At 36.4% G+C, this 23,522-nt stretch overlaps 1 protein-coding gene across 2 annotated transcripts in view; it reads right to left on the bottom strand.

The window, feature by feature from the left end:
* Window positions 1-775: 775 nt before the first annotated feature.
* CNTNAP4 (contactin associated protein family member 4) overlaps window positions 776-23,522 on the bottom strand; it is a 202,945-nt gene continuing 180,198 nt past the window's right edge. Inside the window, exons 17-24 of one of the 2 annotated variants that reach the window (XM_071424786.1) lie at window positions 23,085-23,303; window positions 19,240-19,479; window positions 17,459-17,683; window positions 15,891-16,024; window positions 14,320-14,407; window positions 7,626-7,844; window positions 7,187-7,258; window positions 776-4,191 (exon numbers count right to left, since the gene is read on the bottom strand). In XM_071424786.1, coding sequence (XP_071280887.1) covers window positions 3,998-4,191; window positions 7,187-7,258; window positions 7,626-7,844; window positions 14,320-14,407; window positions 15,891-16,024; window positions 17,459-17,683; window positions 19,240-19,479; window positions 23,085-23,303 — 1,391 coding nt within the window. In that variant the 3' untranslated portion in view covers window positions 776-3,997. The remainder of the gene's footprint in view (window positions 4,192-7,186; window positions 7,259-7,625; window positions 7,845-14,319; window positions 14,408-15,890; window positions 16,025-17,458; window positions 17,684-19,239; window positions 19,480-23,084; window positions 23,304-23,522) is intronic. The other variant, XM_071424787.1, reaches the window with a different exon arrangement.

Raw genomic sequence — 23,522 nt, 5'->3', positions numbered from 1 at the left:
GGTAATGCACAATCTCATTAAATGTTCAGGAACACTAAGGAATTACCATAATTTTGGCTGCAGAATTAGATGCTCAATCTGCAAAAAATTATGTCACTTTTCTGCATATTTACTCCAGAGAATGTGCATTGCACTCAGAGACTAGGGAACAAGCTTTTTCAGAATTAGGTTTTCTGACTCTGGAAATATTTTTTCTGTTACAAAGAACATTATTTTCCTGTAGCATAACACAGCTTATGCACCTATATCTCTGCCTTGAGTGCAAACAACTACAATTGCTTCTAAAGGTAATTTTATTTCAAAATGATACTTTCTTATCAATTCCCTGCAAAGTTGCAATAGTTGCATGTTCTGAATTTATGCAGGGGCTTCCTTAAAGAAATTTTGTCTTTTACATGCCATTTTTCTTGTACATCGCTGCCATGAATAACAATATTGTAAATTTATTTTGACTGTGACTACATTTCATGTTAAGCTGTGCACTTGTTTTATAACATATTCTTCATTTACACAACAGTGTATGTATTGGAAAATGTTTTCCCAAACCCTAAATAAATCATATTTATATGCTAAATGTTGAGTACATAAATAATTATAAGCCCTTTATAGCTGGAGCCCACACAAAGCTTTAAAAATGTACCAGCATACATGATGCTATTTATTTTCTTATGTACTTAAGAAAAAATATATTTGCCATGGAAAATGTGTCAATGCATAGCAAATTTGTCACATTAGTGCTCCAAAGTATCTATAAATAACCACACTCACCAATATATTATGTGCACTTCTACATATATTTACTGTTGAAAAAAAAATCAGTATATTGTTGTCAGTTTTAAACTTTTTAATACAAATTCTTTTAAAAAATATTTTCCTCACTTTATTTTAAAAAGTCTTTATTAACAGTGAGGTGAAATCACACAATGGAATAGAGAATCAAAAAGGGACAGCACAATGTTCCATGACATTTTAGCGCACTTCGGTGCCACCATTTTTTTATCCCCATAGAAATGCAGCAAGTAATGAAAAATGCTGCTTCATTGATTTCAAACATGTATATTTTAGATTAAGGTAACAAACATATGATCACTGTTCCTACAGATGAAAATGGGCATTTGCATCTTCAGGGAGACATAATTGATTTATTCTACAAATCTACAGATGTTCATTCAACAAAATCCATATATCTTTTCCCTCTTAGAATCCCTCACAAAATAAAATGCCTTAAAAGAAGTCTTTGAATGAAATAATGTGCCACTCATACAGTCATTTTTATCCTCCTCCGCCTTTTTATCTAGTCTGTGAAATAGGGATTTTACTAAGCTTTCCTGTTCCTTTTAAAAATTCTGAGGAATAGGAAAAGAAAGTATTCATTTGGAACAAAATAAAGTAAGGAAAGAGAACTTTCTCTCCATGAAGACACACAATAAAACTTTACAAGGCAATAAAACCAAGAGCAAGTGATTGAAAAGTTAGGTTTACATTCTTCCAACTTGTCTTCTTGTGGGTAAAATTTAGGCTTTCTTAGGTTTATATGAGTAACTCTCTTATGAGAGTCAAGATAAAAGACAACCTGTCTTTTATTATTCAACCAAAATATCTGCTTTGGTGTACTATAATAATCATCTTATAGATTTTGTCCCACATTGTTACTACATCCCACAATGCTAAAAAATGGTGCTGACTGGGACACACCCCTGCAGGTGACACTGTTGATGTAAGTGGCACTAAGAGGTTGATGCCTAGTTGTCTATAGCAGAAAGGGAAAACCTCCTGAAATGCAGAGGCTTTGGTTGCAGAGAAGTCCCTGAGAGGGCTCCTCTTGAATTTAATGCAATTTAGGTCACAGCCTCAAAAAGGAGTCATAATTTTCACTTCAAAGTAAGTAGATGAGAAGGTTCAGACTAGTAAACTTAATAATTCAAAGTCTTCTTGTCATGGCTCATGTGAGGCTTTTACCTCCATCACTCCCCATCCACAAACAGGATATTTTCATCATATTTTATTAAGAATAGTCCAGTACTCTGGCCTTCCTAAAGGTGACCTCTTACCATGAAGCAAACTGTATGAAATCCACAACATGGATACAGTTCTTGATCCTGGGTCCTCAGCCTGATTAATCTATCAGAGATGCAAATAGAATTGCAAAAATGAAAACAAGAAAGCACTACATGTTAATCTGAACAAGCTATGATTGCAGAGCATCCAGGCACCCCAAAAAAGGAAATCATTTTTTCCTAAAAATTCCTAAATCTGTATAGAAGGAAGGAGAAAGGAATGGTAGAATTCTGAAAAAAGAAAGTAAAGACTGATGGAAGAAAATAAGTTTTAAATGAAAACATCTGCTGAACATTTATATTTACAATTACTATCTATGTAAAGAAATTTACATATTAAGGGTTTTGGCATACCATGTCAGTTTTCCATGTCTTTATAATGTTGTTGGGCACCTATGATAAACATTTTCTAAACTGCACAATCTAGGGTCTAGCTTTGATTCTTTGAATAGAAAAACAATGACTGTTCTCATTGCTTTCAGTGGGAGTACATATAAATAAATTCTGGAAGATATTTAAATTTCCATCTAAAGTCTACAATGTCATAGAAATCCTGTTTGTTTTCTCAGATCCAAGCTCCAGACACCCAGTCATCTGACTGGGGAAAACCGAAAAATGCTTTGTATGGGTCAGTTACCTAAATATTGTCATCTAATGCCATTTATAATGCCTTCTACCAAAAAACACATACCTTCTGTAGAATCTATGACATTTACATCAGGCCACATGGGTATTTCAGATACCCTATGGTGTCTGAAGTGACCTTACAATCTTCTTTTTAGACAACTTACACCTAGCCTTCATATCTAATAATTTGTTTGTACAATATAAATAGCTTTCATTTACTCGGTCAGCATAGTAAGCCACCTTTTTAATTTTGAGTGCTGTAATCAGACCTTTTCTCACAGAGGTATTGCAGGTAGTATTAAGAGTGCAGAATGAAAGTGTTCCTGTGTTCACTGTATAATTTCTATAACATTGAAAAAAATTAGACTTGAGGTATGGAGCAAATCATAGATACAACAATTTCAGAGAATACAACCCAGTTAGTGAACTGAGCATTACTTCTTGACAGAAGCATCATCACTAATTTCCAGGGACAGTAACCTTGACCATCTTTTGGTATTTTCACTCTTGATAAATTAACTATTGTTAGTCTTGATCTTTCTAAGCAAAGGTCTTGCCTTTTCCTCCCAGTTTTATTCAAAATGCCCAGAATGTGCATGAGTCCCTTGGTGCCATCACCTGACCATAAGTGAAAATCTACTGCAAAAGAGATTTTAAAATATTTCAACCCCCTGTACACTCTTCAGTTCTGCTAAGCCCAACAAAAGGAAGGGATAATGAAGATATCAGTCATATCCCAGGGGAAAAAATTACGGTTTGTTCTGGACATTAAATGCCATGGCTCACAAGCAGATGCTGACACCAGCCATCAGCAGCTCAAAAGGCATTTTCAGTTTGAGGAAGTAAGACGGATCACCATTATGCAGCACAGCAGAATTTCTTTAGTAACACAAAGTATTAGAATCTACCTTTCACCTTGAACAAAAAAATCATCAATCAAATTTTAAAGAAAAGGATAAGAATAAAATCATAACAATTTTCCCATTCAAAAATCATATTCAGTGTGTACATTAAACTTCATTTGTAGAAGGTCACATTAGAACAGTCGGAAACTACCAACAATGAAATTGGTTACAATATCTAATTCACTGTTACATAAAACGCATTTACCGTATAATAGCTAAGGAATGCATGTAATTTAAAGAGGCCCGCTACAGCAATCACTGAGACTGAACATATCAAGTATAGTAAGTCTCAAATCCATTGTATTTAGAGTAGTGTGCAAGAATATTTTCTGCCCAGTGAGAGCCCCCTGGCTTAGCAAGAAAGTCAGACTGTCACATCATTATATTAGATTAAATCATTAATGACAATTAGAAGAAGTATTCCTTTTGATTTTCATTGGCTGTGTTTTGCATGCTGAGCTCACTTTTCAATGCAGATTCAGCACTGTCTTCATTTTCAGATCCTTTTGCCTCATTTTTTGAGTATATGCCTTTTTTTTTATAAATGCGTATGGCTATGGCCGTGATGCAAAGCAGGATGAATATGACAACTGCTATCACACCTACAGGAAGAAAAGAGAAAAAAGTAATGAGAAAGGACAGACAAATAATAACACGTAAGCCAGAGAGCAAGACGAAGAAGGAATGACTACATCACATAATGGAAGGCCTACAGGAAAGCCTGAGAAATGAGAAGACATTGCTGCTTTCAAATCAGAAAGAGCACTCTAGTATAAGTTTCATAGTGATTGTTTTGAAATTTTGCACTCTATTAATAATAATATAAAATCCACAGATCATTATAAGTTCTGAAATTATTGAATGGAAAACCACTAGGGGCCTTATTTTCAATAAGAGGGTTTCTTTTTCTCCTTCACTATCAGGCCCTAGATCTCTGCTGGTTTGGGAACTCAAGCCACTGCAGATAAGGAACAATAAGGTGAGATACTTCTCACAGAGATAAGCAAGACCATCTCCTCTCTTCCTCATTCATCCTGTCATAATGGTCTTAGGACTCCAGCTTCATGAGTCAGAAGATGGGCAGGAGAGGAATTTGAGGAGATGTGAAACAGAAGGGAAATGTATCGTGTTTGTCAGAGGCAGAAAATAGGACTAGGCTGTTGGGATGGAGAGAACACTAAGCAGTCTGGGAAACAGTTTTAATGCAGTGCCTCAGTGCCTCAGTAGACAAAGGGACAGTCTGTTGCACAACTTGGTCACCACTGCAAGAAAAATAAAAATACCTAGTCTCTTAGCACTGTAGATAAAAACAGAGCATCCAAAATTCGGTACATGCCTATTTTCTTGATCTCTACTATGAGCAGCATTGTAGGAATATAAAGGTTTTAATGCAGCAGATCCTTCTCTGAAATGGACTTTGCAATCTAAGTAAACCTTGTTTTTATTTACATTAACTAGAACAGTCATTCTTTTATTTGAATCACAGTAGATGCTGTCTTTAAGGACTTTTCTAAAAACTTGTTTTGTCTGAAGTAGTTGAACTGATACTTTTCTTAGTTATATTAATTTAAGGGTGTTTAAATTTTACTTAATGTTGCACAGATTGCTTTGTTTTGACTTTTAAACAAACATAGGCAGTAGAAAAATTGTGAGTGCCAAATTCCCATAATAACAAAAAATTGTGCTGTTATTATTATCTTAAAAGGATTGTACCTATTACAGCTTGAAGTTAAAAAAAAATGCTTTGTTGTTAGCACACTTAAAAAACCCACACTAAGTTATCTAGTATATAATGATCTTTATGTACAGATATTTATGTAAAAAAAAAATAATCTTTTGAAACAGTAAAGCAAGTTTTGACAAAGCTAGACATGTAAAAAACTCAGAAAATGTACTTTTAAATTCTTACCTTCCTTGAAATCAATGGTACAATTCTCATTTGGTCTTTACAAAATCACCAAAGTGATACAATAAGTATCACTTTACAAGCAGAAGAGCTTCTAGGTTTAATAATCTCATTTTAGTATCTTGGGTACTACTCTCTTAAAAATCACTGGTCACGCAGTGTGCTTTTGCATGCAGTGACCATAGCAGGTATCACTGTATAAATGGAAGAAAAAAGTGACTAGAGGTTCTTATCCTAACTCAACCATTCATAGACCTAAATAATTTTAACTTAAATGAAAAGCCTGGACAGTTTTGTTCTACTAAATTCCATTATTTCCTTTGTCTATGAGACTTTAAAAACTCTTAGAAAGTAAGTATTTTCAGAATTTAAAAGACAGAGGGGGTGACCTTTTTATCCCACTGCCCTTTCTGTCAAAGGGCAGTGGGATAAATATCTATGCAATTTGAAACAGAATTATACTGCCAAAACATCATCTTAAAGTTTTATTTCCTCAGCTCCTCCCAAAAGAAGAAATACTCCTAGAAATTCTTGCAGAGGATGATTGTCACAGGTGAAGACACTATGCCTTGAAAGAAAATTTGAACTGACAGAGACATAATGGTAAAATGAGTTGAGTTTCTGATGAGGGTCCCCAACCCCAAACTGCCCCTATTGAGGCTCATTTGAGTACTTCTCATTTTTGCTAAAGAGACAGAAGTGGTAGATTTCATGTGGGTATCCATATGAGATGGATCCTTCATAAAGAATTCATACGAGATGGACAATCATCCAGAAAGGCATAGTGATGAAACCTGTACATCGGGTTCCTGTATCAGTCCTGTACTTTAAGCACATACATCTATTGTAAGCTTTATGCTCTGGTCTGACAGGCATAAACAAAAAAGGGACTAACACCATATTTACTTTGGAAGTAACTGAATTCTACAGGGTTCTTCCTCTATTCCTCTGACTAAAAAAAAAAAAAAAAAGTATTTTGAAAAATATTTATGAATGGTCATATGTAGTTCTATTTTAGCCTGATAAAAAAGGCTAAAATTTTCTTCCAAAAGAAATAGGAAGAAAATGAAGAAGAGATTGTATTTCAAACCAATGGTAATTATTTTTATTGTTATTATTTTAACATGCATTTTAAGCAGTAAATCAACACAAATGAGTCTTTCCAAGAGAACATGGCCTTCCAAACAGAAAACCAGGATGAAATTTCCTCAGACTGTCAGAGGACTGATTCAAGCAGTGACACCTCATATTCTCAAGAAAAAGTCTTTCTTGTTCAGATTTATTAAAGAAAATTTTAAACACGACTTTGTAACAAGAGGTAATTTTTTGGCAAAGTCAAGAAGAAATGATGGTTCTTTCTTAAATATATGGTTTTTTCACAAGAAATCCAAGCACTTTTTAAAGTCATAGACAACACTATTATGCAGGTTGAAATTCTGTCCTTACTACCCTGTTTTTCATCAGAATGTTTCAATATATAGCAACACACCATAAATTTATGTAATAAGAAGAGTGTGATCAATTGCATTTTAAAACAATGCTTGACTTCTATCTGTCTACCAACTGTAGTAAAGTGAAGAGCTTTTACTTGTTCCTGTATGCACACAAAACTAAACTGACTTCAATTCATCACTGACAGATTCACAATTAGAAAGAAAAGTTTCCTGTGGATTTGTTACAGTCCCTATTACCTCCAATAATTGCAGAGTCACTTCTGATTGCATTAGCTAAGGGCTTTCCCTCATCTATTGGTCCAGAGTGATCTGCAGCAGAAAAAAAAAAAAAGAAAAAAAAGAAAATGACAGACAAATAGAAGACATTTTTAAAGAAATTCTCACAGTCACAGTTCATTTACAATATGGTACAGTGGCAGTAGTATGGGTCAGTAAGCATGCATAGAACATCAATGTAGATGACACTTTGCAGAGATAAAAAGAAAAATGTAAACATTCAGATGAAAAGAGAAAGGCTCGAGAAAAGGAAGTAAATACATATAAAAGAGAATTATTTACAAACTACTCCTGAGATGTTAACCCACATGGAAAATAAAAAGTCAGTTGTGATTCAGGTCATGAGTATTCTATTTGGATTTTGCTTCAGAGATCAGAACAAGTGATAACCATATGCTACCTGCAAATGAATGGGTTGTTTCACTTGATGTTGAGTCGGCTCCAGTTAAAGTACCACAGTTGGATTCAGTGAAACGCCCTTTTACAATGACAGGGGCTGAGCTGCTGTGGTGCAGTGCAGCCTTCAAAGGAGCAATGTGGTTGAACTGCACTGAAGATAGACAGCCAACAAACCCCTGAGAGTTTGCCTTCATAGTCTCCTCATCTACATCACTGTTTTCTGTTAATCAAAAGGAACAGAATACAATTAATCATAGTGCAAATGTACAAAATAAAGTGTCAGAAGAATAAATGAATAATTAACCTGTGTTCCTCTGAGTATATTTGAATTGCAGCAACATATGTAGATTCACAGAATCTCTTTCTTGTCTGACTTTAATGAAAAGACAGTCAGATATATTCACACCTACCCCTTTCTTTTGGACAGATGACAGTTGCTAATCTGCTGAGGGAAATCCTTTTAAATTCTTAGAGCAAGTTCCAAAGCAAAAAGTTTCTATTGTAAATAAAGTATTTAAATTAAAATTCAACAATTTTTCATTCTGCAAAAATATAAGACTGAAGAATGGATTCCAGAAAAATGCATTTTATTGGATTTCTTCTAATAAATAAATATTTTTGGAACATATTCATTCTATAGACATATATCTACTCCATCTCAGCACCATTAAATCTGTCAAAGCAAAAACCCTGAAGATCTCAGATCGTCCAATCCTGGAAACCCATCAAGATATTTTCTGTGAAATTTTTAAAAATGAATAGTGTTCAAATTTACTATGCATTTTAAAAAGTGATACCATTATTGATACCACAAAGGGGAGGAAAAAAAAAGAAAGAAGATACCTTCCCACTTTTTCTCTTGAGTTACCTTTCTAAACGCTTGTGAAAAGTACTTTGCATGTTAGAACTCTCTGTTAACTCTCACTAAAGCACCACTTTTGATAAAGAAAACAAACAGTTTATTTACCCTGACAGTTCTAATTTAAGCAAAAACTCTGGAAGTACTAGTTATAAAAGGAGAACTCATAAGGGAAGTAAATTTGCAAATAAAAAAGGAATTTCATCTCATTAATTTTCACTTCCAACATGTCATGGAACCCACAAATGAACTTGTGACCTTTACAATAACCACCATAATAACTTTAAGTTTTACAGTGCACTCCTCAATAAAATTTAGGTTAATAGCGAAAAATGGGATAATGTGTTCAGGTAGAATACTGCAAAATAACAGAATAGCATTTTCTTCAACTGATCTCTGCTTATTGCAGTGATGATGGACTATGAGATAGAAGGGTGTCAGACAAAAGTCTGCTCACCTACACTGATGGATTACATAAGATGCTGGCTGTTTAACTGTCTCTGCTTTCTTTGCAGCTGTTTTCAATATCTGCCTCTATGCACTGAAGGATCTGCTAGGATGGGATATTTTAAGAAGAAGATTAACAATGAAGTGGCAAGAAAGCATTTTCGCAAACCCTCTGTAATAAAAATATATACCTCTAAATATGAGTCAGATTGAAAACCTCAAGAGGAGAGTGGTTTCTGTTATTTTTTAGTTCCTATACAAATCCTTTACTAAACTACATATAATAGGAAAGGAAATAAATGAATCCTTTGATTTCACTTGACTTCTTAACTAGAAAATATTGCTGGATAAAGTAAGGTTTTATATTAGATGGGACAACGTTCTCCTAAAGTAAAATTTAAGTGACTGAAAGTGGCACTCAAAAACACTCACAGGTTGTTTATTGTATGTTACAGTAAACTGAAGTTATGCACCCTTAAGTGCTGGGGGTTAGGTTTATTTCCTTCTGCTACTTTTTCCTTACACAATTTTTTCCGGTAAGTTGCTGGACACATTAACGACTGGGTACTTAAGAAAACAAAAGAAGTGGCCGCTGCTGCTACTTGGTGCTCCTCAGAGTCCTGTTGGGCACCAGGATCCGCTGCCCCAGGGTTGGGAGGCGCAGCCTCTCCTCCCTCCCTTCCCGCCCGGCCCGAGCCGCCATCACCGCGCGCTCCCCGGCCCGCGCCACAGCGCCCCCTGCAGGCGCGGGGAATCCCCGCCCCCGCCCCGCCCCCGGCAGCAGCAGCGCCCCTGCTGGCCGTGCCCGGAACTGCAGCAGGCGGAAAGGGCCCGCGGCCGAGCGGGCCGGGACTGGGCCCCGGGTCCTGTTTGGGGTCGGTGCCGCAGCTGTGGGTGCTTGTTTGCTTTATCATACACACCAGTAAAGAAATGTTATTCCTATCCTCATATCTTTGCCTGAGACCCCCTTAATTTCAAAATTCTAATAGTTCGGAGGGAGGGGGTTTACATTTTCCATTCCAAGGGAGGCTCCTGCCTTCCTTAGCAGATACCTCTCTTTCAAAACCAAGATATTAAGTATCTTATTAGCAATTCATTTCATAGGAGTACCCAAGTTTACCACACACAAAATTACTCCACCTACATTGTCTTTAAAAAAAAACAAATAAAAAACATCTCTCAAAAGCAAAACACACTCAGTAACTCTTTAACTCTGCTTCAACCATTTGTTTTTATGAAGTAGTCATAAGCAGAAAGTCAGCAGACATACAGCTCCTATCAGAATATTTTAAGACAAGAACTGTGATGTCTTCTAATAGCTTTATGTCTTATATTACATCACCCAAAACTGCACACCTTGAGGTGAGGCCATCCCAGTGCAATCCCCTCCCTTGTCCAGCTGGTGATGCTGTACCTGATGCACCCCAGGACAGGGCTGGCCCTCCTGGCTGCCAGGCCACTGCTGGCTCATGTTCAACATGTCACTGACCAGGACACCTAGGTCCCTTTCTGCAGTGCTGCTTTCCAGCATCTCATTTCCCATTATGTCCTTACATACAGCTACAGACTCTGGAACCTGTCTTTGTTAAACTTCATATAGTTGGCAACTGTCCAGCCCTCTAATTTGTTTCTGTCTCTCTGCAGGGCCTCTCTGCCTTCAAGGGAGTCAATAATTCCTTTTAATTTAGTATCATTGTCAAACTTACTGTACCTTCAAGTCCTGCATCCAAGTAATTTCTAGAGATGTTGAAGTGCAGAGGGCTGACAATGGAGCCTTGTGGAACCCCACCAGTGACAGGTGATGTCACCCCATTCACTGTAACCCTTTGTGCTTGACCTGTTAGCTAGCTGCTCACCCACTACATGATGTGTTTATCCATGGGCTGGACATTTTGCCCAGAAGGATCCTGTGAGAGACAGCTTCAAAAGATTTACTGAAAAGGATTATGTCAACTGGCTTCCCTTGATTAATGAAGAATGTTTATGTTGTCATAAACAGAAATTTGGTTTGATAAGCAAGACTTTCCTCTCATGGACCTGTACTGGCTATGACTAATGACTACATTGTCCTTCAACTGTTTTTCAATGCCTTCTATAATAATCTTCTCCATAATTATACCAGGCACTGAAGTGAGACTGATGGGCCTGTAGCTCCCTGGGTCAGTCTTATATACCCTTATTGAAACCTGGGACAACATCAGTGAGCTTCCCATCAACTGGAACTTGAACAGATTCCATAATTCAAAAACCACAGAGAGAGGCCTGGCAGTGACATTAGCCAGCTTTTTCAGAATCCCCTAGATTCACAGAATCCCATAGATTCACAGGGATCCAGCTAGAGCACGAGATTCTGCAAAAGTTTTGTTTGAACAAAAAAACTGTCATGTTCAAATGCAGAAGAGCTCAGAAAAATACTTCTCCAACTGAAGATAATTCTTTTTTTTAAAAAAAAGTTTCCTTGTGTGGTTTTCCTGAACAACATTTTCATGTACAAGAAATACATGATCTCATATTTTGTTAACTCCTTATGTTTAGACCTCTTCACTGCAATAAACATTCATTACTTTTTTCCTCTGCCTTCAGGAAGTCTTCTTCAGTCTCTAGATAGGACTTCACAATCAGAACCTAAAGCAATCAGATTTCTAAGAGAAATAGTAACTCCTTTGAAATGGGGAGAAACATGTTTTCTTCAGTACAGATTCTGAGACAAATTGGGCTGACTGCCCCCCAGGTCATTATAACTCTGTGCTTTGAACTGCTGTGTCATTGCAAAGCCATCATATAACTGAAGAAAATCCCACCTCTGAATTTTTCTAACTGTATGGCTCTTTAGAAGAGACAATATTGGTCCAGGTCAAAAGGCCAATAGACTATTTATCTAAAAGTGTACATTTCCACAGATTTAATCAAATGCATTTTTAAGCAAACAGATAAAAGTTTTGATATGATATTTTATAACAAAGATAGAAGAAGCTTTCATTCTGTTCTGGTCACTGTGGTATTAACCTTATGTGAGTGTGACTGCAATAAACTACTACATTTCAAATATTATACATTCCTGATTCAGTTTTATCCATATTGTAAAGTTTGGAAATATTTGTAACATTTTCTTGTAGTAGTTTATATTTCAGCTAATAGTGCTTTAAAGTTATGCATAAATTATCATTCTCTTTTTCATTTTCTGGGCATATCTATACACCAGTTCTCTTTTGGAGTGTGAGATTTATATATAAAATCTACATTTCTAAAGTATATATTTCTGTTTGTGTTAGAGGTACTTAGTTTTACAGTAAGAAAACAAATCAGCTACACTGAGATTCTCCTAAAGGTAACTAAACAATAATTAAGATTTTTTTATGGTCTATAAACATGGTTTCTGAATTTCTTTAATACATTTTAAGCTATTTAGCATTTGGTAATTGTTCTCATAAAAATAACTATCCCTGTATGAATTTTATGATATATTTAAAATTATTATTCTACCTTTTCTAGATAACACTCTCATAATTGAGAACAACAACCACCTATTTGACAGATAAACTATTAACTGGATCTCCTTATCCAAACATTTGCATGCAACAGCTCAATGTCTAAACAGGGACTGGTGACAGGTAGTGCTCCTCTGGGCCAACAGGCCAACACTATTTCTGTTCAACATCTTCTCTAAAGACACCAAGAGCAGGATTGAGTGCATCTGAAGGAACTCTGTGGATGACAGTAAACTGAACTGTTCAGTTGACACACCTGAGAGACGGAATGCCAACCAAAGGGACATTGACAGATTTGAGGACTGGGACCGAGTGAATCTCATCAAATTCAACAATGGCAAGTGCAAAGTTATGCACCCGCATCTGTGCAACCCCCAGTTATCAATACAGACTGGGGTGGGGGGTGAATGGATTGAGAGCAGCCTTGAGGAGAAGGGCTTGGGGGTGTTGGTGGACAAGAAGCACAACATGGGCCAGAAATGTGCACTTGCAGCCCAAAAGCCATTGGTGTTCTGCGACTGTTCAGGCCCAGGTTGGATGCAGCTCTGAGAAACCTGGTCTAGTGGAAGGTGCTCCTGCCTATTTATAGGGGGTTGCAATGAAGTCATCTCTAAGGTCCCTTCCAATCCAGGCCATTCTACGACTCCAGGCTGCATCCAAAGCATTGTGGCCAGCAGGGCAAGGGAAGCGACTCTGTGCCTCTCATCTGCTCTGCTGAGACCCCACCTGGAACCCTGCATCCAGCTCTGGGGTCCTAGACAGGAAAGACATGGACTTGTTAGAGCAAATCTAGAGAAGGACTGCGAAGATAATCAAAGTACTGAAGCAGCTCTCCTATAAAGAAAGACTGACAGAGTCAGGGATGTTCAAGCCTGGAGAAGTCTCCAAGGTGATTTTATAGCAGCCTTACAGTACTTAAAGGAGGGTACAAGAAAGCTGGAGTGACATTTTACATGTGCATGTAGTAATAGGACAGAAAGGAATGGCTTTAAACTGAACAGTTGTAGATTTAACCTGGAAATAAGGAAGAAATTCTATGCCGTCTGGGTGAGAGACGCTGGAACAGATTGCCCAGGAAAGCAGTGCATACCCTCATGGAAGTGTTCAAGGCCAGTGGATGAGGCTTTGAATGACCTGGTCTGGACGAAGCTGTTCCAGCACATAGCAGGGGTGCTGGAACTAGATGACCTTTTACGTACTTTTCAACCCAAAACTTTCTGTGACTCTATGAAATCACTTTAGAGAAAAGAGAAATACCCTTTAAATTTGCACCAACACCAAATCTTCCTCTATCATTGCCAAAGTGAAAGGTATGAAAATAACAAGATCTTGAGAATTTGAGTCAAGGCTATTGCTATTTTATTTTAAGAAATGGTGATTGTAGATTGGTAAATTTCATTTTGATGATTACTTAAGAGAAACAGAGGTATTTTGAAGAATCATCACTAGACAAAGAATCTTCAACAAAGATTTGACTTACATTACCATATTCTTCACTGTTTACATAAAAATCTAATCACAGGAAGTTTTTCAAGTACAATACGTGATTAATAGTATTATATCATCTTTGTGTATGACTTCAATTTGATTTGTTTTTTATCCAGAATAGAAAACAAAGTGGTGTTTCTTAATGCTTGATTGCAAAATGAGAGAGAAGTGTACAATTATTTTAATGGAACCCACTTGATCATTTTTTCAGGAAGCACTTATTTGTTATTATATCTGTATTTCCAAAAGACTGAAGTTTTTACCTTGATTGTGACTCTGTGTCTAAGTAAATCCACAACAACAAATGCCTTTCAGTGACATTTCTGTTGTTTTTTTTCATGCCTCATGATGACGTTTGATCCATATTTTAGAAAACCTTGTAGTTCTAGAAAATGCTGTGGTGTTCCACTTACCTAAAATCTTCCCAAGTGTGAGAGACTTGATTGCATTGAATTCTGTGCCTGAAGACAGAATAAACTTCATTCTTTCATTCTGGTTAACCTACAGAATGATAGAGTGAGGAACAAAGTAGAATAATGCAAGAAATAGTAGTCAATATTTTCAAAAACACAAGTAAGATCAAGGCTAAAATTAAGAAGGTCTGAGGTGCAATAAATCTGTGGGTTTCTGGGCTAATATAAATCCAGATCCGGCTTGCTCAGGACTAAAGCCCACACGGAATTGTGTAGACGGAAGGTAAAAGATGAGAAGTGCTCTTTGCCACGTGGAGACGAGTATCCAGTTTATTAGCTTGAGACAGGACACATCTGGTGGCAGCCACCACGCAGGTAGCAAAGAGACAGAACCACACCTGCTGTAGGGTTTTATCCCCCAGGGGATGGGGGCGGGGAAAGAGGGCCGTGGCCAATGGGAGAACACTGGGGAGGGGCGAGGGGAGGGACCACCCATGGGATAGGCCACTAAGGGAGGGGGGATATGGGGACAAACCATGTGACGAGAAAGGAGGAATAAACAGTCCGCGTGACCTGACATACCCAGTAAAATTTTCCCATCACCAGGGTAAAAACACCAACTAAATAAGCTATTTAGTGCACTACAGCACTGGGGGAAGCATTTGTTATTTATAGCATAAAAACTCATCAGGAAATAGATTATTAGCTTCCTTAGATCACTGATTATAACTGATATTCTTAAGCATCCCACTTGATAAGCCTTTATTTATCTTAGTGATTTGCCTGATTCTTTCTTTTTCACCTCTAGGATGAATAAAAAATAGCAAACCTTTAAGAATATGAAAAAATCTCTTTTCATTTTAAAAAGGCACTCAGTATTTAATTTCATAAAGATCAAATATTATATTGTAAATATTCTGCCTCTCAGGGTACCTCTAGAATAACTTCAAGCCAAGTACCATTACTCAAGTTCTAGCTTCAAAATACTAAATTATAACATGCAGGTATTTTGAATTTAAAATTGTATTAAAAAAAGACTTTTTGCATGTTAATATCAATCATTAGCAAAATAAATGTTTCTATTTTTCATGAAATTTCCACAAAAATAGCAAAAAATATCTTCCTTAATAGCCACATTCCTTTGATGATGTAAAAGAGACCAAAGAAAAATTTTAAAAGACCTACATTATTATCTGTGTGGTAATATATTTGTCCTGTAATTTAATGCATAATTTAACTAAAAAACCTGAAAATGCAAGACCCAAAACAAACAACAGCAGTCACACACATTTACCAAATTTTGAAAATTCAACCATCAAACAATTACTTGCATTTTCATATAAAATTAGGAGGTGATATTGGCCTGTTGAAATAAAAAAATTAACATCAAAGAGATTGGCTAACATTAATTTTGACTGTGCATCATGAGAGTGTTAACTTTGCTTTGATTACTTGAGATGTTAAGGCACATTTTATTTGGGGGTAATTGCCTTGTTGCAAGTATTTACTGCATTTTGCTTGTCTACTTTTTTATGATAATCCACTTTTTCCCCCACCCGTAACAGAATTACCTCTACAAAAAGTGTTTCCTCCTCTCTGTTAATCTTCACATGTTGTAGTTGTCCATCCGCCATGCTTTTGAAACTGATGCTGAAGACATCAGGATCTTGATGACTATCTAACTTGTACCTAATCTGTAAACTTCCTGCAGGGATAAAGAGAGAAAAGGTGTAGTACACTACATACACTATAAGCAGTATAGATCATATATTTTGTGAAAGATACTATATAATATATGATAAGCAATATATGATCTAACATGCTTCACAGGGGTACTGCAAGGGCAAAACAAATGCTTGATTTGTTTAAGGACTTAGCCATGAGAAATGGATAAAAGTGAGAAATTAAAGGCAACAGAATGAGTAATAGCAATGTCAGAAGCAGGATATAGTGGCAAAAATAGTCATAAGCTGTCTCAATTTTGATTATTGACTTTAAATTTGGGCAGAAATTTTATAATTACTTTCAAAATTCAGCTGAGAAAGACTCAGTCTGGTAGCTCTCATAATTGTGACTTATCAAATATAACTCATAATTCTTGAATAATGTTTTGCCTCTCCAGTCCTGTAAACCTCTGACCATTTGAAAATTTAATTGAATGCAGTGTACTAACTCCTAGATCACTTTCCATTCCTTATTGTTAACTCCCAAAATACCATCTGTACACAAATAATCACACAAAGACTCAGAGGAGAACACAGAGGCAATGTAGTTTCCTGGTCAGAAATTCCTTTTCAGCTGCAGATGGACCACAATTTTCTACTCATGCTCAAGAAATAGCAGCCCATGTCAGATCCAGGCCAGTCATGAGCAACACATGTTCCGTGTCACATGATGGGGAGGATAATGCAGCTATTCTATATCCAAATATGTGTCTAGGTAAGCATAGAACCTTCCTCAAGCACAGATCCACAGTCTGCAAAGATAAACCTGAAAATTTAACTCAGCCTGTGAGTTTTTTTTACTTAAAGAAAAAATACCTAGATCTAGATGAAAGAATGGAAAGATCTGACTAATAGTTAATGCTCATCTTACACAGAAATGTCAGTAATGTTACATGTATTTTTACAGGTATGTCTATATATATATATATATATATATATATATATATATATATATATATATGTATGTATTTTCATAGGTATATAAGTAGCTTATGAAATAAATTTAATGAAATTACCTCTGATTAATTTGGGGAATGGATAATGCACTTTAAGAAGTATTTTATTTCATAATTTCTTTTGAGGATGGCAATTAATAGGCCTCATGAATAGAATGCAGCTCAGATAAATTTTAATTTTCTTTTCCAAACTTTAAAACCCAAACATTTCTAAAGGATTTTCAGAAATAAAGATTTTTGACAACATGATTAAAAAACAGTAGTGAAAGTTGAAAGTACAGTAGGAAGAATGCTTTTCATGTGGAAAGAATTGCTTGATGTGCTGAAAAACAAAGATACGATCTAAAGAAACAACAGGACAATATGTAGTTCCTGCTTCAGATCTGGAAATCAAAAAGAATCCAAGCTGACAGTTATGATGTTCATTACTATTTCCAGACATCCAATCTGAAAACTCACCATTCCTGGTGAGAATGACCGAGAGGTATTCCTTGTAGAAGGAGCTGACATAGAGCAGTAAGCTTGGTGTCCGTGTTGTTCGAAAGGCAAATGTAATTGCTTCCCTGGCCAGTGTCATGTCAGCATAGAAAGAAGAAGCATGAGAACTGGAATTTTTAGCTAATGTGTAGTATTCTTGAAAGTTGTATGTCACAGAAGTGCCAGTCCAAAAATAGGCAGAGATCTCTGAAACAAAAAGTAATTAAATATTTTAATATTATGCAAAATAACACTAGAGAGCTTTTTTTTGTTGTTTGGTTGGTGTTTTTTTCCTTCTGCCACACCACAGAATAAAACAAAATGTATTCTAGACTATTGTGATAAAGCTAAAAAGTAAATTTAAATGAAACTAGCATTTAGAACTACAGAGAAATTTAAGACACAACTTGGTCTAAGGCAAAAGCTTATTTAGATGTGTGTCTTAAATATCTGTTTCATGAAGAAGTGCATTTTTTTCTAGGTTATTTTCTATTGATCATTCTGGTCCTCAAGCACAGTATATTCTGTCTTGCATGTATGGTGCTCCTACAAGGAAGTGGGTGCAGCAATTTGAATCTTAACATTTAGATTAGAGATGTGGTAGAAGAGACTGGTCAGGTGGCAGAAAAAAAAAGGAAAATAGAAACCTACTTATGCTCTTCTTATGTTTGAATTACTTATAGAGAGCTTCTGTAATTCTGTGATTTCTGTTTTCTGCTGTTTTCTGCTAAAAGCAGAAAAGTTTTAGTCTTTGTGCTTAGAAAATGTCTTAGTGCTTTGGATCACAGCTTTCGCACTTTGGAGAAATTTCTTGAAGTTTCTGTAATCTGGTCCAGTATTTGAAAAAAGCTGACTGAAAGTTATTATTTAGGTCACCCCACACTCTTAGCAACAGAAGCTAGTCTGTCTCTGCTGAATATTACAGTGTGACCATTAGTCCCTTCTGATGCAGGGGAGGAAAACATCATTCCTCATACAGTGCCATTAGACCTGCAGTGCTTGATATGGGAAGCCCAAAGACTTTGGGTCCCTCACTTTTGTGGTGGCAGTGATGACAGGGCAGATTTTGCGCTAATTTAGAGTAACATGAAGTTGTGGCATATAAGCTGCTTAGTACTTTGCAGAATGTATTTAATACATGCAGGAAGCAAGATTTTTTGCAAATCTGAATTATATGCAAACACCAAAACTTCTAGATAATTTTGAAATTCATTCATTCATTATTCAGTTTTGAAATTCAGACTTGTCATCATCTACCAGTATGATAACTTCACCAAAGAGCTACTTTAAAAAGACTTGGAAAACAGGCTCAGTCCTTTTTGCAAAGATCTTACTTTCTTACAGCAAAAAGTAGATTTAAATTCTTCTGTTCCTTGGTTTGTTTCCAAACTCAGACTTAGTTTTGAGATTACTATTTGAAAGACAGAAATCCAAATGCTCTACCACAAAAACATAGTTCCTAGATTTACTGTAGTATCAAAGTATCAAAATAGTTGCATGAAGATGCTGATCCTCTCAGCATCTTCATGCTGTAAAAGGGTAATGTGGTTCCTGCTTAAATGGTATATATTGAAGTTATCTCGGAAAAAAAAGTGTTTAGCAAAACTTACAGATATTGAGTAAACTCAGCTGAACATTTACCTACATTATGTAAAGTGCATATTTTGCAAGATTTCAACATATCTTTAAGGAGATTTGAAGATCTTGATCTGGACTGTATAATCCTGTTTTCAATAACTGATAAATCTAAAAGACATGCTTGCCTTTCTTACAGAATGGACCAGCATAGGCTGAGAAAGTGCAGTCACAGGAGAATCCACTGTATTTCTCTCTACATTTTCCACCATTGTGGCACAGGTTACCATAACTGCTACAATGTCCAGGGCAGCCTGGTTCAACTCCTGGTGTTATCTTCGCTCTCTCTTCCAGATCAAGGGCCATTCCATTCAACTGTAATGAACGAATGCATCCCAAAAATCCTTTCTGCCTGGATGCTGTTCCACCTGAAAATAAATTTATAGGAGATTTAAAAACATTTAAATAATTGATATGTAAACAAACTTTATAGCTTACAGCCTATGAACAGTATATTATGACTTTCCAACACACAAACTTATTCATATGAAAATATTTATAAGTAGCTTTAAAAGTACATCTGATTTCTGTTTTGTCAAGTAATTACAGAGAGCCCTTGAAAGCTCTATTAATTCACAAAAGGAGAGGAGGGGAGGAGAGGAGAGGAGAGGAGAGGAGAGGAGAGGAGAGGAGAGGAGAGGAGAGAAGCGGAGCTCTGACTAGCATCTTTATTGGTGATTTGGATGAGTGCACCTGCAGTAAGTTTGGAGATGATATTATGCTGGATGGTAGGGTTGATCTGCTGAAGGGTAGCAAGGATCTGCTAGGGGATCTGGACTGGCTGGACTAAGGGGCTGAGGTCAGTTGTGTGATGTTCAACATATCAGAATTTTGGCAATTCTACATTTTGGTCAAAACAACTCGATGCAAGTCTGTAGGCTTGGAGAAGAGTGAGTGGAAAGCTGCCTGCTAGAAAAGGATCTGGGTTTGCTGGTAAGCAGCTGAACATGAGCCAGCTGTGTCCAGGTGGCCAGGGACGATGGCATCCTGGTCTGTATCAGCAATAGTATGGCAGCAGGAACAGGGCAGTGACTGTCCCCCTGTACTTGGCACTGGAGAGGTCACACCTGGAGTGCTGTGCCCAGTTCTGGGCCCCTCACTACAAGAAAGACACTGAGGTGCTGGAGTATTTCAGGGAATAGGGAAGTGGGGTAAATGGGTTAAGAGAGTAATTAATGAGAGAAGCAGCTGAGGGAACTGGGGTTGTTTGGCCTGGTGAAAAGGAGGTTCATGGGTGACCTTATCACTCTCTAAAACTGCCTGAAAGGAGGGTGTAGCCAGGTAGGAGAGGGCCTCTTCTCCCAGAAAATAGTGACAGAATGAGAGGGCATAATCTCAAACTGTGCCAGGGCATGTTTATCTTGGACATCAGGGAGAATTTCTGCATGGAAAGGGTGATTAATCATTGGAACAGGCTGCTCAGGGATGTTGTGATGTCTCAACTCCTCCAGAAGTTCAAGAAATAACTGAATGTGGAATTTAGTGCTGTGTTTTGGTTGATGAGGTTGTGTTCATTTAAAGGCTGGACTTGGTGAACTTGGAGGTTTATTCCAACCTTAATGAATCCGTGATACCCCTCAGCTGGTGTCTGTTCTGATATACTTTTTCTTGGAAACTGTGTCTATTCTTTCATAATAGGAAGGTTAACGCTCCTCTATGCAGAGAAATAACAGCCAGATTATATCTGACTACCAAGCAGAGGTGGTAACTATACAGAGCAATCCTTTGAGTAATGAGAGTTGTTCATTCATTTTTTTTCACTATTCCTTATTTTTAGCAAATTTAATGATAGCTAACATTTTATTCATCTGTGTTGCTTAGCAAGGTCTGTAACCCACATACTCTCTCTCTTGTCCTTTGTTGCACAGCGTACAGATGTTTCTTCTTCTTTGTCCTCTTTTAAAAAGTAAAAGCAGAAAATATTCCACAATGTGTGAGACTGTAAACTATAATTCTCATACATTTCCAGTTCTCATTTGGATAAATGCTTCCATGTGATCATCCATTTTAAGTTTTTTCAGTTTCAAAGTTTGTATAATTATTGGTGTTACATGGAATATCTTGATATAGCTGTCATTATTTTCAGTTATAATAGACTAAAAAGACCTGGTGGTGGCAATTTCATGTCATCTCTGTGATTAAAATGGCAAGAAATTTGAACTAGATTAAGGTACCTTTCAATCTTAATCATTCCACAAGTCTATGATTCCATGGTTTGGAGGGCTGCTTAAGGCTTTAGTTCTAGTTTTAAAAAACCAGAGTGTATACAACTTTTTTACTTCTTCACAAGAAGTAAAGACTGTTTTAGCCTGAAGAAACCACAGTCTTCATGCTGAGTAATGACTGAGTAATGGGTGACTCAGGAAGGTACTAGATTTCCAAGATGACATTTAAGTAAAGAGTGCCGCTGCTAATGTCATTCTAAAGACACTCCATATTTCATTTTTCTCTAGATCCTTTAATTAATCCCAGATCTTTGTGAATTTTCAGAAAGAAAAAAAAGACCACAACACCAGATGCAAAACAAAGTCACAACTTGAGTACAATTATTCACCTGAACATTATCTGAAGAAAACAAGCCAGACAATTTACGTGTAGATAAGTCAAAACTGTTTTTATGTTGTCAGATCCATAAAAGAGATGGACAAGAGTATATAATTTTACTCGGATTTGGTAGATTTTTTGACAAAAAAAAAAATCACTCTATTCAATAGTCAAAAAGTCACCAGAAAGTGCAACTGTTAATACAGGACAGTATTATATTTTTAGGAGGAGGATTAGAAGAACTAAAGACCAAATAAGTGTCCAAATAATTTTAAAAGTCTTTAGATTTGATAGTGCCAAAACACCTATAGAATTAGACCATTTCACTGATCTAATTTCAGGTATTCATATAATAGCAGTTATGTGGCAAGTCAAGTCAGAGAACAGCAATACGATTTTATCTAGTAGGGTAAATAGAAATCTGATCTTTCCATTGGTAGATCTAGTGCATTACTGTGAATATAAATAAATCTCAAAACTTCTAACTCCACTGGAACTAATACATTAGATATATTTTTTTTTGCTATGAAATCCTCTATGCCTTTAATCAAAATGTAAAATTCTTTGATGTTTGGTCTAGTCTCCATCTTCTTCTCTTGATACATTTTGAGGCATAGGTACAATTTTTTTATCAGAATATAGTAGACTTCTCTCTCTATTTCATTTTTTTCATAAGCATTCATATTTTTTGTAGCTACAGTTTAAGAACACTATTGTCCTCAAATGTATTCCTCCCCAACCCACAGCAAATATTAATTTAGTATGAGTTTCTCAGAGCAGGCATAAAAAAAAACCTTTTTAAAAGTAGGGTCAGCTTTAAATGCTCTTATATATACAACGTATATTTACACCAGAGACTTATGAATTCATAGTAAGTCAATATTACATTAAGAACACTACTGTGGATATAACACATAGCTCTATATAGCTTTCTGTAATAGCTAAATAAATACTAATTAATTCTATTTTACTCCATTTCTACTTTTTCAGCATTTTTCCAAATGCCTTAAAGTATTTCAACTTTCTTGTGCTTAATGTGCTTTCTCGTGTTTCAACCTGAGAACCTGTGGATAAAGAGACAACAAAATTCCCCTGAAACTACAGAAATGGCACAACTTCCTTTAGTAGATTACATCCTCTCAAAAAAGGGTGCAAATCTACATCCTTGGATCCTTGGATGTTCAAACAAACCTCAAAAGAAATAAACTTCATTTGAAATCCTGTCCCGGAGAAACTTTTGGCCAAGGCGCTTTGAGATCTATAGTCTCAAAATAGTGAATATCTGCACAGATTTATCACAAAGTCTCTCATGTCATCATACAAAGTGTTTTCAAAAGATCTGGTTGGCAACACTTTTTCTTCCCCTCCTCACTGCAGCATTTTCTTATTTGTATGATGATAATTAGGAAATATTTTGTGGAGCGCCTACCTACAAAAAGCTGGCTGTTGAGTTGCAAGCGAATATGTCCATCAGGTGGAGCACTGTGAGATCTCTGAGGAAGCTGATCTATTTGCAAGGAAGCCTCTTTGACATTTCGTTCAGCCTTCACATAATGCCACTGGTTGTCATTTAAGGAATTGCGTGATTCCACTATGACTTCGCTAGGTCCATTTCCCACGTCAAATGAAAAAGCCACTTCATATGGAGCTAGAAAGAGGATAGTAGTAGCAGACATTTAAATTATTTCATAATTAATTGAGTCACAAAATAATTAATAGCAGAACAAGATACTTTAAGGTTTAGCCTACTATTTCATGGAATAAGATTGACTGTTTTAGAGGAAGAGTTTACTGCAGACGCCTGCTGCTCATTCTTCACACTCACTGACAGCAAGAGCAATGATTTATGCACTGCATAGAAACCAAT

The sequence above is a fragment of the Agelaius tricolor genome, unplaced genomic scaffold (assembly GCF_023055355.1).
Source record: "Agelaius tricolor isolate 1412-34295 unplaced genomic scaffold, bAgeTri1.0.p SCAF_4, whole genome shotgun sequence".
Taxonomy (NCBI): domain Eukaryota; kingdom Metazoa; phylum Chordata; class Aves; order Passeriformes; family Icteridae; genus Agelaius; species Agelaius tricolor.
The sequence above is the reverse complement of the archived record's forward strand: the minus strand, read 5'-3'. Positions and strand labels throughout refer to the sequence as shown.